The sequence below is a fragment of the Stomoxys calcitrans genome, chromosome 1 (assembly GCF_963082655.1).
Source record: "Stomoxys calcitrans chromosome 1, idStoCalc2.1, whole genome shotgun sequence".
NCBI lineage: Eukaryota > Metazoa > Arthropoda > Insecta > Diptera > Muscidae > Stomoxys > Stomoxys calcitrans.
In genome coordinates this window covers 225,501,207-225,514,107 of record NC_081552.1, presented here as the reverse complement: position 1 = coordinate 225,514,107, position 12,901 = coordinate 225,501,207, and the positions used below count along the sequence as shown (strand labels likewise).

The 12,901-nt window shown below is 37.5% G+C and overlaps 2 protein-coding genes across 2 annotated transcripts; both read left to right on the top strand.

Moving 5' to 3' along the window:
• Nucleotides 1–661: 661 nt before the first annotated feature.
• LOC131995182 (small integral membrane protein 13) lies at nucleotides 662–3,819 on the top strand. Its single transcript, XM_059363356.1, has 2 exons — nucleotides 662–1,050; nucleotides 3,655–3,819. Exons 1-2 carry the CDS (start codon nucleotides 972–974, stop codon nucleotides 3,816–3,818), a joined length of 243 nt encoding a protein of 80 aa, XP_059219339.1. The 5' UTR covers nucleotides 662–971; the 3' UTR covers nucleotide 3,819.
• A 110-nt stretch (nucleotides 3,820–3,929) lies between these two features.
• On the top strand, nucleotides 3,930–4,752 carry LOC106091842 (N-alpha-acetyltransferase daf-31). Its single transcript, XM_013258523.2, has one exon. It carries the CDS (start codon nucleotides 3,933–3,935, stop codon nucleotides 4,521–4,523), a length of 591 nt encoding a protein of 196 aa, XP_013113977.1. The 5' UTR covers nucleotides 3,930–3,932; the 3' UTR covers nucleotides 4,524–4,752.
• The last annotated feature ends 8,149 nt before the right edge of the window (nucleotides 4,753–12,901 follow it).

Here is a 12,901-nt window from a genome sequence, read left to right as displayed (position 1 = left end):
TAGTATACCCCCATCCCATGGTGGTGGTTTTAAGTTTTATTAAAAATGCATTTACTTTCTTTTAATAAATTCGCAATTACTTTTTGGGCAACCCAATATAAACTTTATGGGGTCTCAGAGGAATATTTCTAAAAGTTACAAACAAAATGACGAAATTAGTATACCCCCATCCCATGGTGGTGGGTATAAAAACAATGTACGTGGACCGAATTAGCGCATACATGATAGAGTACGCTTTCGTATCGAATGAAATATCATCTCGTATTTAATGCGACTTAAGCCACTTGTATATAAATGTTTATGACAAAGTTTTTGTAGATAATGATCGATTTAAACACTCGCGTTCTTAAAATACAAAAATTCTCGTTCAATAAAAAGATACATCATTCACAATAGAGACATTTCGAACGATTTTAATCGTTTACGTATGCCGTAATTCGGCCCCAGTTATAACTGTACTGAGTATAACGATGACTGACCAGCGACTTCCGAAGCGTCCACTTCAGACGAATTCAAAATGTAAAGTGAAATGAAACTATTATTTAAGAGCCACTGTATGTGTGGTGATAGCTAAGTTCAGCTGATTTAATATGCTACCTTCGCTATGGTGAATGGTCATGGCTAAGAAGAAGAAGAATAGTATAAAGCATATGTTTTAGTTTGCCCAGAGCTGCTTGAGATTGTTGTTGTTGTTGTTACTCAATTTCATTAGTACTGTAGAGTGTTTCATTTCGTGTTTTACATATGAGTCCTTAGTGTTAATTTTTTTACTTACCTTAATCGGAGTTGTTTATTGTTTCTATACAAAGTTGTTTTTATGAATAACACATAGTTTTAGTTATACTGCGTTCTTTTTTTTAAACATATGTTTTGTGTTCATAACATTGGCATTATAATTTTGTAAATTCATTCGTAACAAAGCAGCAGCAGCAGCACCCGCAGCAGATAATAACATATAAAATAGTGAAGAAATGTCTGTGGTATCGACGTTAGCCCTAATATTTACCGTCTTGTCGTCAGTTACTATTGTAGCCTGCATTATATTGCTGGGTAAGATTGGTGGGGGGAAGATGTTGAAAGTGGAAACGATATATATTGTACTTGTTCTGCCATGATGATTATCGTAAAACTGTTCTTTGACGTCATAATATTTTTGAAATAATAAATAGTAGGCACATGCACACACATACATGTTCACAAGTATTTCAAAGATACTATTGTATTACCATCCATATGCATTCTGTCAACGTTCGAACGGTGGTCTCTTCTTTAATGCTTTGTCATTGGAGGTGGTAGTAGTATGTGGTAGGCCGACTTGGCCCGTGAGCAAATAAACTTTCGTTTTGTGGTGATTATAAAGAATTCAATTCTTTTTTTTTTTCTCATAAACGTTTTCGATTTTCCGGCAACTTGTTTCACGGCACGTACTTCATTGTGAGAAAACGTGAATGTACCATAGTTCGTATTGAAAAAAACTTTTTTTAAAAATAGATTTGTATCGATTTTTTTTTTTTGAAAAAGTTAACAAGACTCAGAATTATTTAACTTCTTGTCGTTTCTGCGTATTCGTGCAAAATAAGACCATGGATGTTGAGGGGCCTAATATCATTACAAGGGGTCTCACTGTAAAGGTATCAAGGGATCTCTTCCACATTTCGTAATTTCTGGCTAAGAAATGCGGAAAATAGAGCTATAAGGCAGCTTCATACAAATATGGTCAGATTTGATTCATACTCAGATGTTGAGGGGTCCATGCAGTTCACAGTTACGGCGGAAATGGGTAGTAAATGCGCATTTTGGTCTATCCGAATTAGGCAAAATACAAATTTGCCGATGTGTTCATCCATTAACGAACAAACTGGGGCAAACTTTTTACAAATCACTCGTTGATTGTCCGATTCAATTTTAAGCTCAATGATAAGGGGCCTCCTTTTTATAGCCGAGTCTGAACGGCGTGTCCCAAAGCGACACCTCTTTGGGGCAAAGTATCTCACAAATGTCGCCAGCATTAGGAGGGGATAACCACTTTTGAAAAAAATTTTTGATGTTTCTGCCAGGATTCGAACCAGGCGTTCTGCGTCATAGGCGGACATGCCAACCTCTGCGGTACGGTGGCCTCCAAATTAGGCGATGCCAAGACGTACACATTGACATCGAGGGGGCGTTTAACAATGTGCGGACCGACACATTGATCCAATCCTTAGACCAGTACCGGGTGGACCGGGTCCTTAGAGACTGGATAAACCACATGCTAAGGAACAGGTGGATAAATTGTGGGTCCCATGACATAAATATAAGGGAGAGTGTGGCACAGGACACGCTACTTGGGGGCATTTTACCGCCACTCCTTTGGGTGACCACCATAAATGACCCATTGCGGATGCTGAGTGAGGAGGGATTTGAACCCCTCACGACGAGCTATAATACTTTTTAGGGGTAAGGATCCGAACCATCTATGCCGAAGTCCCGAAAAGGTCTTGCATATGGCTGGGCTTAATCCAGGATTCTCAATGTTGAAATATGCCTGTTCACGAGGACCACGCACCACGTTTCCTCAATAAAACGTTTTCGATATCTGACAAGGTCAAATACTTAGCAGTGATGGTGGATAGGAAACTTAATTGGAAGTGTCACATTCAGTAGCGTACTGAGAAGGCTAACAGATGTTGGGCACTATGAAGACAGGCCGTAGGCTCGAAATGGAGCCTGATTAGACCAGGTACGGGATAAATATTAGCACCACACAGTCTGGAGCTTAAAGCTACGATCGGTGTGGTGTTCATGGTTATCACAATAAGCTTAGCTGCGAGCTTCGGGTGCGTCCACAGGTTGCGGATAGTGGAATCAGCGAACAATCAGCGGTATGGAGCGGAGAGTCTCAGTGAGAGTCCGGGTGGTGCCGGCTCTTGCATAAATACTGAGTGCCTATGATGCTCGATATGACAAGGCGAGTTGTTGGCGCCTTTAAATAACCATTGGCCATGATGTTCCCGCGGCGATCGGTCCCTTGGACCGGAACGAGCTTGCTCACCTATAGGAGCTAGAAGCTTTTGGTAAGGGGTGGCCTCCCAAACACTAGATCCCACATTTGGATATCAGATTCATATTCTAGTCGACTTTCATTTGGGCCCATATTGCCATGGTCGGTAAATATGTCCGATGTAGGGTTGTTTTGTGGGTAGGGGTGGTCCCCCAAACACTTGGACCGACAATTGTATATCGTAAACGTTTTCTAATCCTAAATACAGCACATTTGAGTCCATATTCTCATGATTGGTCTATAATAATATATTACATATATTTGGTAAGTTTTGGGAATGGGCGGGCCACCTAGGTACCCCTAGATAAGGGGGAGGGTCCGCCCCCCCCTTCAGATATCAAAAAATGAAGTACCCTATTTTCAACACGGGTCCATAATGCGGCCACAGTACAATATTTCGAGGTGTTACAAGATTATGGTTGTGGGTAAGAAGGAAAAGGTGCAACATTTGTAGCACTAACTTCCGATTTCTGGGCTTTCTCCTTTTCAATTAAAGCACACGATCAATTACTGGCTACGATGAAAATGTATATGTAACTTCCTGGTAAATATTTTCTTCCTATGCTTTGTTTGTACTAAAAATTTTGTTCTTTCTTTTCTTGTTTGTTTTTCAGGCTGGTTCCTAATTTGGAAAGCATTTTTGTCCAAATTCAGATTAGTACGAGAACTTCTGGGGCAAACCAATCCGGACGGCTCACCTGCAACTCCAGAAAAGTCTTCGGATATCTCAAACGGAACGCAGTCCTATTCAAAGATTAGGAAAATAAGAAAAGACTAACGATAGTCTTGTTGAACATCCTAGATCCTAGATACTCTTAACGCAATATTTAGCAACAAATTAAAAGCCATCTTAACTGTCCAGCTGATACGTCAAAGAAGCCAATTCATCGCAATGAATATACGCTGTGCTAAACCCGAAGATTTAATGGCCATGCAACATTGCAATTTGCTATGTCTGCCCGAGAACTATCAAATGAAATATTATTTTTACCACGGCCTGACTTGGCCACAGCTCAGCTATGTTGCCGAAGATGACAAGGGCAACATTGTGGGTTATGTCTTGGCCAAAATGGAAGAACCAGAATCGGGCGAAGACAGCAAAAGGGGTCACATAACATCGTTGGCGGTCAAACGCTCTTACCGACGTCTGGGCTTGGCACAAAAACTCATGAACCAGGCCTCCAAGGCCATGGTGGAGTGTTTCGATGCTCAATATGTTTCGTTGCATGTACGCAAAAGCAATCGTGCCGCCTTGAATCTGTACACCAATACGTTGAAATTCAAAATTATCGAAATTGAACCCAAGTATTATGCAGATGGCGAGGACGCTTATGCTATGCGTCGAGATTTGGGCGAATTTAACTCTTCAAAGGCTGATAACATAGAAAATCAAGAAAATAATCAAGATAATAAAATACACTATCGGGAGTCGGGCACCGCCAATCATCACGATCACAGTAATCACGATGGTCACTGTTGCTAGAATAGCAATGGCCCAAACAAACTAAAGGAAAATCGTATCTATAGCATACATCGGGAATACACTCGTCACATAAGGCGGCGAAACAGTATTTGTCCAAACTAATAATTAATTTAAAAAATCTTTTGCATTTTAAGTTTTTTTATTCTGATGGATGAACAAAAATTCTTCTTTCCTCATTGTGTACATAGGAAATGCATAGTTCTTTAATAAAGAATTGGATGAAATATAATTTATGTATTTGTTGTTGTTGTTGTTGGTTTTTTGTGGGTTTCTCTTATCTCAAATGTGGGGCTTATCAACATGAACTCATACCTTATAAGCAAAGTGATGGGTACGCTATAATTTCATCATTTACAAATAAAATCAGTATCTGCATTTTTTGCAGTGTTTCATGGAAATGAATGAAATTTTTAAAATTCAAATAGGTTTTAAGGTTTTTTTTATATTTTTTCATGATAATTACACGAAATTCCTTGGATTGAGCCTCGACAACCTCTTTTCGTTGTCGCCCATGCTGATGCAGGCGGTGATAAGGCAAGACACAGAGGCAAAATCCTCAAATCCTTGGCAGGCCGCACTTGAAGTATGGACATATACAAATTATTAACCACCTATAAAGCGATTGGCCGACCAGGGGTCGAATTACCGCATACGCGAACGAGTAAAATCGTTCGAAATCTCTCTATTGTGAATTATGGCAACTCCTTGTTGAACGAGAATATTTGAAATGTTTAAATCGAGCTTTATCTCCCTCCCCCCTTACCCCAAAAATAAAAGTGGACCGCTCGGGACAATATGAAACTCAAATGAAAGGTATTCAGGAGTAGAGTACGAATTTCATATTTAAAAATTCGATCCAAGTAACTGGGGGGCCGCCCCAATCCCGAAACCCCCTAAAATAGGTTTTTTGGACCATCATGACAATATGGAAAGAAAAATATTTCCACTCCGGACATGAATGTTGAGGATTTAAATCAAATGTTTGCTAACCACCAAAATCTGACACCAAACTCTTCAATCAATAATTTCGTAAATATATCACCATCTTCGGTCAATAACCTTTCAGACTCTACCTTCTGCTTTCAATGTGTTAATCAAAGTGAAGTCTTGGAATGTTTTCTCTCAATAAGTTCCAACGCTGAAGGAATGGACGAGCTATCTCCTAAATTTTTGAAAATTTTGCTTCCTAAATGTCTCCCTTATTTCACATATTTATTCAATACAATCCTAACTAAGTCTGTCTTTCCTAATTCATGGAAATACACGAAAATTATTCCTGTTCCAAAGTCCAACAATGACTTTCGACCAATTGCAATTTTACCGTATTTATCTAAAGTTTTGGAACGCGTAATGCATAAGCAGATTAATAATTACATATGCACAAATAAATTACTAACGGAGCGACAGTCTGGTTTTAGATCCCAAAGGAGTTGCATAACTGCACTTACCGATGTTATTGAGAATCTGAGATTGAATATGGACAACAACATGTTATCAATTCTGGTACTGCTTGACCACAGCAAAGCTTTTGATACAGTCAACCACTCAATCCTTATTTGGAAACTAGAGAAACTGTTTTACTTTTCTAAACCAGCATGCCGGCTTATTTCATCATATCTAAACAACAGATCGCAATCTGTCTGTCATAACAGAATGGTATCAAATATCCTTAATACAAAAAGTGGTGTCCCACAAGGCTCTATACTTGGTCCCTTGTTATTTTGCATATATGTAAATGATTTGCCTAGTGTTTTGCGAAACACTAATATTCATCTTTATGCAGATGATGTTCAACTTTATACAAGTACACATCTAACAAAATTAACTGAATGCGTCGACAGACTAAACCAGGACTTAGAACGTGTAAACGACTGGGCTACTAAAAATGAGTTAAAAATTAATCCAGCAAAGTCAAAGTGTGTGGTAATCTCGAAAAATGGATCGGATTTGCTTGCACAATACCCATTAACAATTAATTATACTCCAATAAGAATTGTTTCAACATCTTCTAACCTTGGTGTAACTTTCAACGAAAGGCTAACGTGGACAAACCACATTCAAAGTAATATCGTCAAGACATATGGGATGCTTCGCAACTTATGGGCAGTTCAAAGCACAACTCCGCTACATATTCGAATGACATTAGCGAAATCGTACTTGGTTCCAGTACTACTTTACGGAGTTGAAATATTTGCAAACTGCAATTACAACGACAAACAAAGGCTACATATAGCGTATAACAGTATTGCAAGATATGTATTTAAAAAGAGACGCCACGAAAGAATATCATCCTACTCATATCAAATATTCAACATGAGCTTTGACAACCTCCTTAAATTTAAATGTCTACTTTTTCTTCATAAAATCATATATACAAGGGAACCCAACTATCTATTTGAAATTCTTCAATTTGCGAGATCAACCCGGCGAAAAAATATTATTCCGATACGCCATAAATATTCTAGATCAGAACAACAATTTTTTATATACTCCATCCGTCTTTGGAACAATATACCTACCAGCATACAGCTAATAAGCAACGCATTTCTGTTCAAAAAGGAGCTGATGTTATTTTTTAAATGATCATATATTTAAAAACAACTGATTTTAAATAAGTAATTTATCTCAATGTAAAAATATTTTAATTTATATTGTTATATTGTCATATTGTAGCATATAAAATTTTTTAATAATCTTCTCTCAAACCTCTGTACTGTATTATCTCCTGAAGCTACCTAGTACTGTAACTTATAAGATTTCATATCTTGTTGTGCTAGGTTTCCGTAATTAAATAAATAAAAATAAAATAAAATAAATAAATAAATAAAATATGGGACGCAAATGAAAGATAGATTGCCAATATGGTCAGGAAGGAGAAATAGGCTTTGTTGATTTCGGAACTGGGCGGACCCTCTCCCGTTACCCAAAAGTACCATGCAAAATCAAAAGTGGACCGATCAGGGCAATATGGGTATCAAATGAAAGGTATTGGAAAATAAAATACGAATATAGATTAAAATTTGGGTCTATGTACCCATCGGGCCGCCCCAATCCCAAAACTCCCCCAAACAGACATATTGGACGTTCATGTCCATATAGGCCTCAAATGAAAGTTATTTGGCAGTAGATTACGAATCTGGCATAAAAATTTAGATTAAAGTATAAGGGGTTACCCTATGGGAATCGGTTTTCTGTTTGTTCCGTAGAATCAAAAACGGTTGAACCGATTTTCTTAAAATGTTAACAGATTGTGTAAGTTTGTCCGGAAGGAAACATAGACTTTATAATTTTTAGATATCGGATGGGGGCGGTCCCTCTCCCTTACCCCAACAACTCCATCGAAAACCAAAAATGGACCGATAAATGGTATTGGAGACTAGAAAATGAATATCGTATCAAAATACGGGCCTCCCCAACCCGAAAACTCATTTAAACAGATATATTAGACGTTCATGTGCCAGGTTGTTTTATATGGGAGCTAAATCAGATGATGAGCCGATTTGTATTATACTTAGCACTGTTATTGGAAGTCATATTTAAGCATTATGTGCAAAATTTCTGCCAAAAAGGATCGTAATTGCGCCCTCTAGAAGGCTAAGAAGTACAATCGGCAATCGGTTTTTATGTCATTTACAATCCCAAGGAAGGGGATCGCTACCTCATCATACAAACATGTGGCTACAATAACAACTTTACACACACCAGAGGAACTGGAATCAGTGGATATGGCTCTAGCCAAATTTATGATATTTTTTTGAGATCCGAAAAGAATGGATAAAAGATGGTCCCAAATTAGGGGCTGTGAATGCTGCAAAAATGCCTAATCTAAACTTTGCTGTCCTGGGCTGAAACAGAGAGTGATCGAGAGTGCTTTCGTATCGAATGAACTTTCATCTCGTATTTGATGCATGTTTCACCACTTTTGCATCAATTGTAATGATAATTTTTTTTAAAATCATGGCCAAATTAAACATTTGCTCTCTTAAATTTTAAAAATTCTATTTCATAATTCACAATAAAGAGATTTCGAACAGTGTTACTCGTTCACGTATGCGGCAATTCGGCCCCTGAATTAGCGAGTGTCAACATAAGAAGATGAGAATAATTTCTTAAATCTTACCCAAGAAGGGTCTAGTCTTTGTCTTCTATTTTGGTAACATTTGTATTCAGTGCGAAATTTTCTTTAATCTTAGTATAATTTTGCCTACATTCGGAATCATTGCACCGGAATGGGTCAAGAGGTGATTTGTGTCTATGAGATCCAAAAACTGGAGTCTAATTACCGCAATACGTGATTGAATGCGCTTTCGTATCGAATGAAATTTCATTTCGAATTTAATGGATGTTATGCCACTTGTATATAAAATTTAATATCAATAAAGAAAAAAATAATTCACAATAGAGAGAGATTTCGAACGATTTTACTCCTTCACGTATGCAGTAATTTGGTCCTGACTTCATATTCGTATCACAAAGGCCACTTTAGTAGAGTGTGCAAAAATTAGATTTTTCAATTTTCGTGTCAAAATTTAAATTTTGTTGTTTAAATAACAATTTAATTAATAAAGTACTTGCGTGTCCGGGAGGCCGGAAGAGGATAGGAGGATTAACGTTTCGAGAACAAAAATAATTATTTAACACAAAGACTATTCATATTCCGAAGCATACAATCATGATGGATATTTTATATTAATTTTTCTTTATTTATTTATATACATATATTCAAAGCACTGCACTTACCTTTAAATAGTTGGGAAGCTTTTGAAATATTGGCGTTGGAAAACGTACTGCGTTTTGTAGATTTACAAATTTCTCTTTTGAATTAATATAATTCAAAAATAATTCATTAATTCACAATAATCTGCTCTCACCACATTAAACAGAACACTAGAACACTTTCTTTCTTTCTTTCTCTCATCGATGTTTATTCACAATATGCCATATTGCAACATTTTTCCGTAACGAAAGCCGATCGCAACGACAAGAAAAAAAAAAAACACTCGCGCCATACTCGCATTTCCACATTTGCACTTGCCTGCCGGTTGGGCGTAAAGGAATTCTTCTGGAAACATACACACTCTTTACATCCTAAATGAATCGTTTGCTTTATATCTACATATCTTTAGAAACTAATGAAACCTTTTTAATTATGAGCAAACGAATTTAGTGGCCTGTAATGGCTGATGCCATACACTTTTTTAAAGACTTTTACGACACTTATAATGACTAGTGGCAAACATTTTTTTCTTAACCTTTTTTCACAACGCGGCTTCGACACTTGTTTACGTTTTGCTAGTCCTTAAAACTCATCAAATTTTCATACCGAAACACTCCGTACGCGTCTATGACGATTTTAGAACACATTTTACCGAATATTTTATCTAGTTTTTCGATTTATTTAATAGAATAAGACCACCGACCCGAAGACACAACCGGACACTTTAATTTTCGTTAACAAACTGAGTGCCCGTTGAGTGTTGTCCCTAAACAGTGTTGCCGTGTAGTGTGTTTTTATTTACTAGGTAAAATGTTAAATCAAGCATTAATTTTTGCTGAAAACAGCAGATACTGTCTAAATGTACCAAAAACTGCAAATTTCATGGAATTTGTGTTTGTTTGTCGGTTTGTGTGTTCCTTATAAACTCAAAAAGGGCTCAACGGATTTTCTTGAAAGGTTCACAGATGGTACATAATGATCCCGTGGTGAAAATAGGCTACTATAATCCCCCCCTCCCCCTTACCCTAAATTTCGGAATCGCCAGAATGGTGCGATTTAAGCGAAATTTTGTGTGCTCTTTTAAAGTTAGCTAAAAACAAAAATTTGGTATTCAAATTTCGAATGGGGTACCTAGGGGGGCCGCCCCACCCCCAAAACCTACCAAATATATATATAGACCAATTACTACAGTATGGGACCCAAATGAAAGGTATTTATGAGTATAAAACGCATCTGATATCCAATTGTCGGGCCAAGCAGCTGGGGGACCACCCAACCCCCTAAACACCCCTAATACGAATTTGATATCCAAATGTTGGACCAAGTTTCTAGAGGTCCATCCCTTTCTCCAAAATACCCCCCAAACAGGACTTATTTACTTATAATGCCAATATGTGCCTCAAATAAAAGGTATTTGAGTGTAGAATACGAATCTGATATTCTTATGTGGGACCAAGCTTTTGGGGTCCACCCTTCCCAGAAACACTCTCCCTAAGAGCAAAAATTTACGACCATAGAAATATGGGGCTCAAATGAAAATTCTTGGGAGTAAAACACGAATCTGATATCAATAAAAACACCACTCAAATATGACGTATTTGCTGACCATTGCAATATGGGGCTCAAATAAGAGGTATTTTAGAGTAGAATACGAATCTGATATGCATTTTCAGGGCCAGGTCACTGAGTGGCCGCCCCATTCCCCAAAATACCCAAACCAGACATGTTTGCCGCCTGGGGGCTCAAATGAAAGATATTGGGGATTAGAGCACGACCAATTTTCTGGGTGTCTACCCCTTCTACAAAACTCCCCACAAGCAGCAATTTTTAACTAACCATCGCGATATGGGGCTCAAATAAATATATTTGGGAGTATAATATCAATTTGATATCCAAATGTGGGACCATGTATTTGGGGCACCGCACTTCCCCAAAATAGCCAAGTGTGATCCAAATCGGTCTATAAACAGATATAGCTCCCATATAAACCGATCCTCGGACTTGACTTCTTAAGCCCTTAAAAGCCTCAATTTTCATCCGATATGGCTGAAATTCGGAACAAAGACTTGAGTTATGACTTCCAACATCCATGCCAACTATGATTCGATTCGGCTTAAAAATTTATATAGGCCCCATAAAATCTGATCCCCGAATCGACTTCTTGAGCCCTTAAAAGCCTCAATTTTCATCCGTGATGACTGAAATTTGGAACAAAAACTTGAGTTATGACTTTCAACAACCATCCCAACTATGATCCGATTCGGCTTATAAACAGATATAGCCCCCATATAAACTGATCCCTGGATTTGACTTATTGAGCCCTTAGGAGTGTCAATTTTCATCCGATATGGCTGAAATTTGGAACAAAGACTTGAGTTATAAATTTCAACATCCATGCCACGTATGATCCGAACCGGTCTATAAACAAATATAGCTCCCATATAAACCGATCCCCGGATTTGATTTTTGAGCCCTTAAAAGCCTCAATTTTTATCCGATATGGCTGAAATTCGGAACAAAGACTTGAGTTATGACTTCCAACAGCCATGCCAACTGTGATTCGATTCGGCTTAAAAATTGATATAGCCCCCATAAAATCTGATCCCCGGATTTGACTTCTTAAGCCCTTAGAAGCCTCAATTTTCATCCGATATGGCTGAAGTTTGGAACAAGGACTTGAGTTATGATTTTCAACATCCATGCCAAGTGTGTTCCGATTCGGCCTGTAAATTGATATAGCCCGCATATAAACTTATCCCCGGGTTTGACTTCCTAAGCCCTTAGAAGCCTCAAACTTCATCCGATTTAGCTGAAATTAGGAATAAAGACTTGAGTTATGATTTCAAACATCCATGCCAAGTATGATCCGAACCGGTCTATAAAAAGATGTAGCTCCCATATAAACCTATCCCCGGATTTGACTTCTTAAGCCCATAAAAGCCTCAATTTTCATCCGCAATGGCTGAAATTCGGAACAAAGACTTGAGTTATGACTTCCAACAACCATCCCAACTATGATCCGATTCGGTTTATAAATAGATATAGCCCTCATATAAACTGATCCCCGTATTTGACTTCTTGAGCCTTAGAAGCCTCAATTTTCATCCGATATGGTTGAAATTGATATGTGACGGAAAACAGGCGAAAGATGTGCTACTATCTATTTACGGCAATGTTATACAGGACATTGGCATGATAGAATATGATAGAATCTTATCTAAAATAAATTCAAAAAACTATTAAAAGATATAGAGCTTAAGTCTAATGAAGAAAAGAAAAAATTTAAGAAAAAGACCAAAAACGTCCCTAATAATAATTTTGTTCTAAATATACTAGCATATAATATTCATGGGTTAGGTAACAAATATCTTCACCACGAGTTTTACGCATTCTTAGAAAATTTTGATATATTTATCCTCCTAGAAACACATATTGAAGAAAAAAATCAGTGTAATTATGAGAATAAATTTAAAAATTTTGAAACACATTGGAAAACTGCAACACGAGTTAATAATCGAGGAAGAGCTATTGGAGGTCAAGTCTGCGGGGTCAGGAAGGATCTAATAAAAAATGGACTAACGCAGAAACTAATTAAAAGAAATAATATTGATTTAATATACTGCGAAACAAAGTCAATGAAATTTGAAATCATACCTGTGTA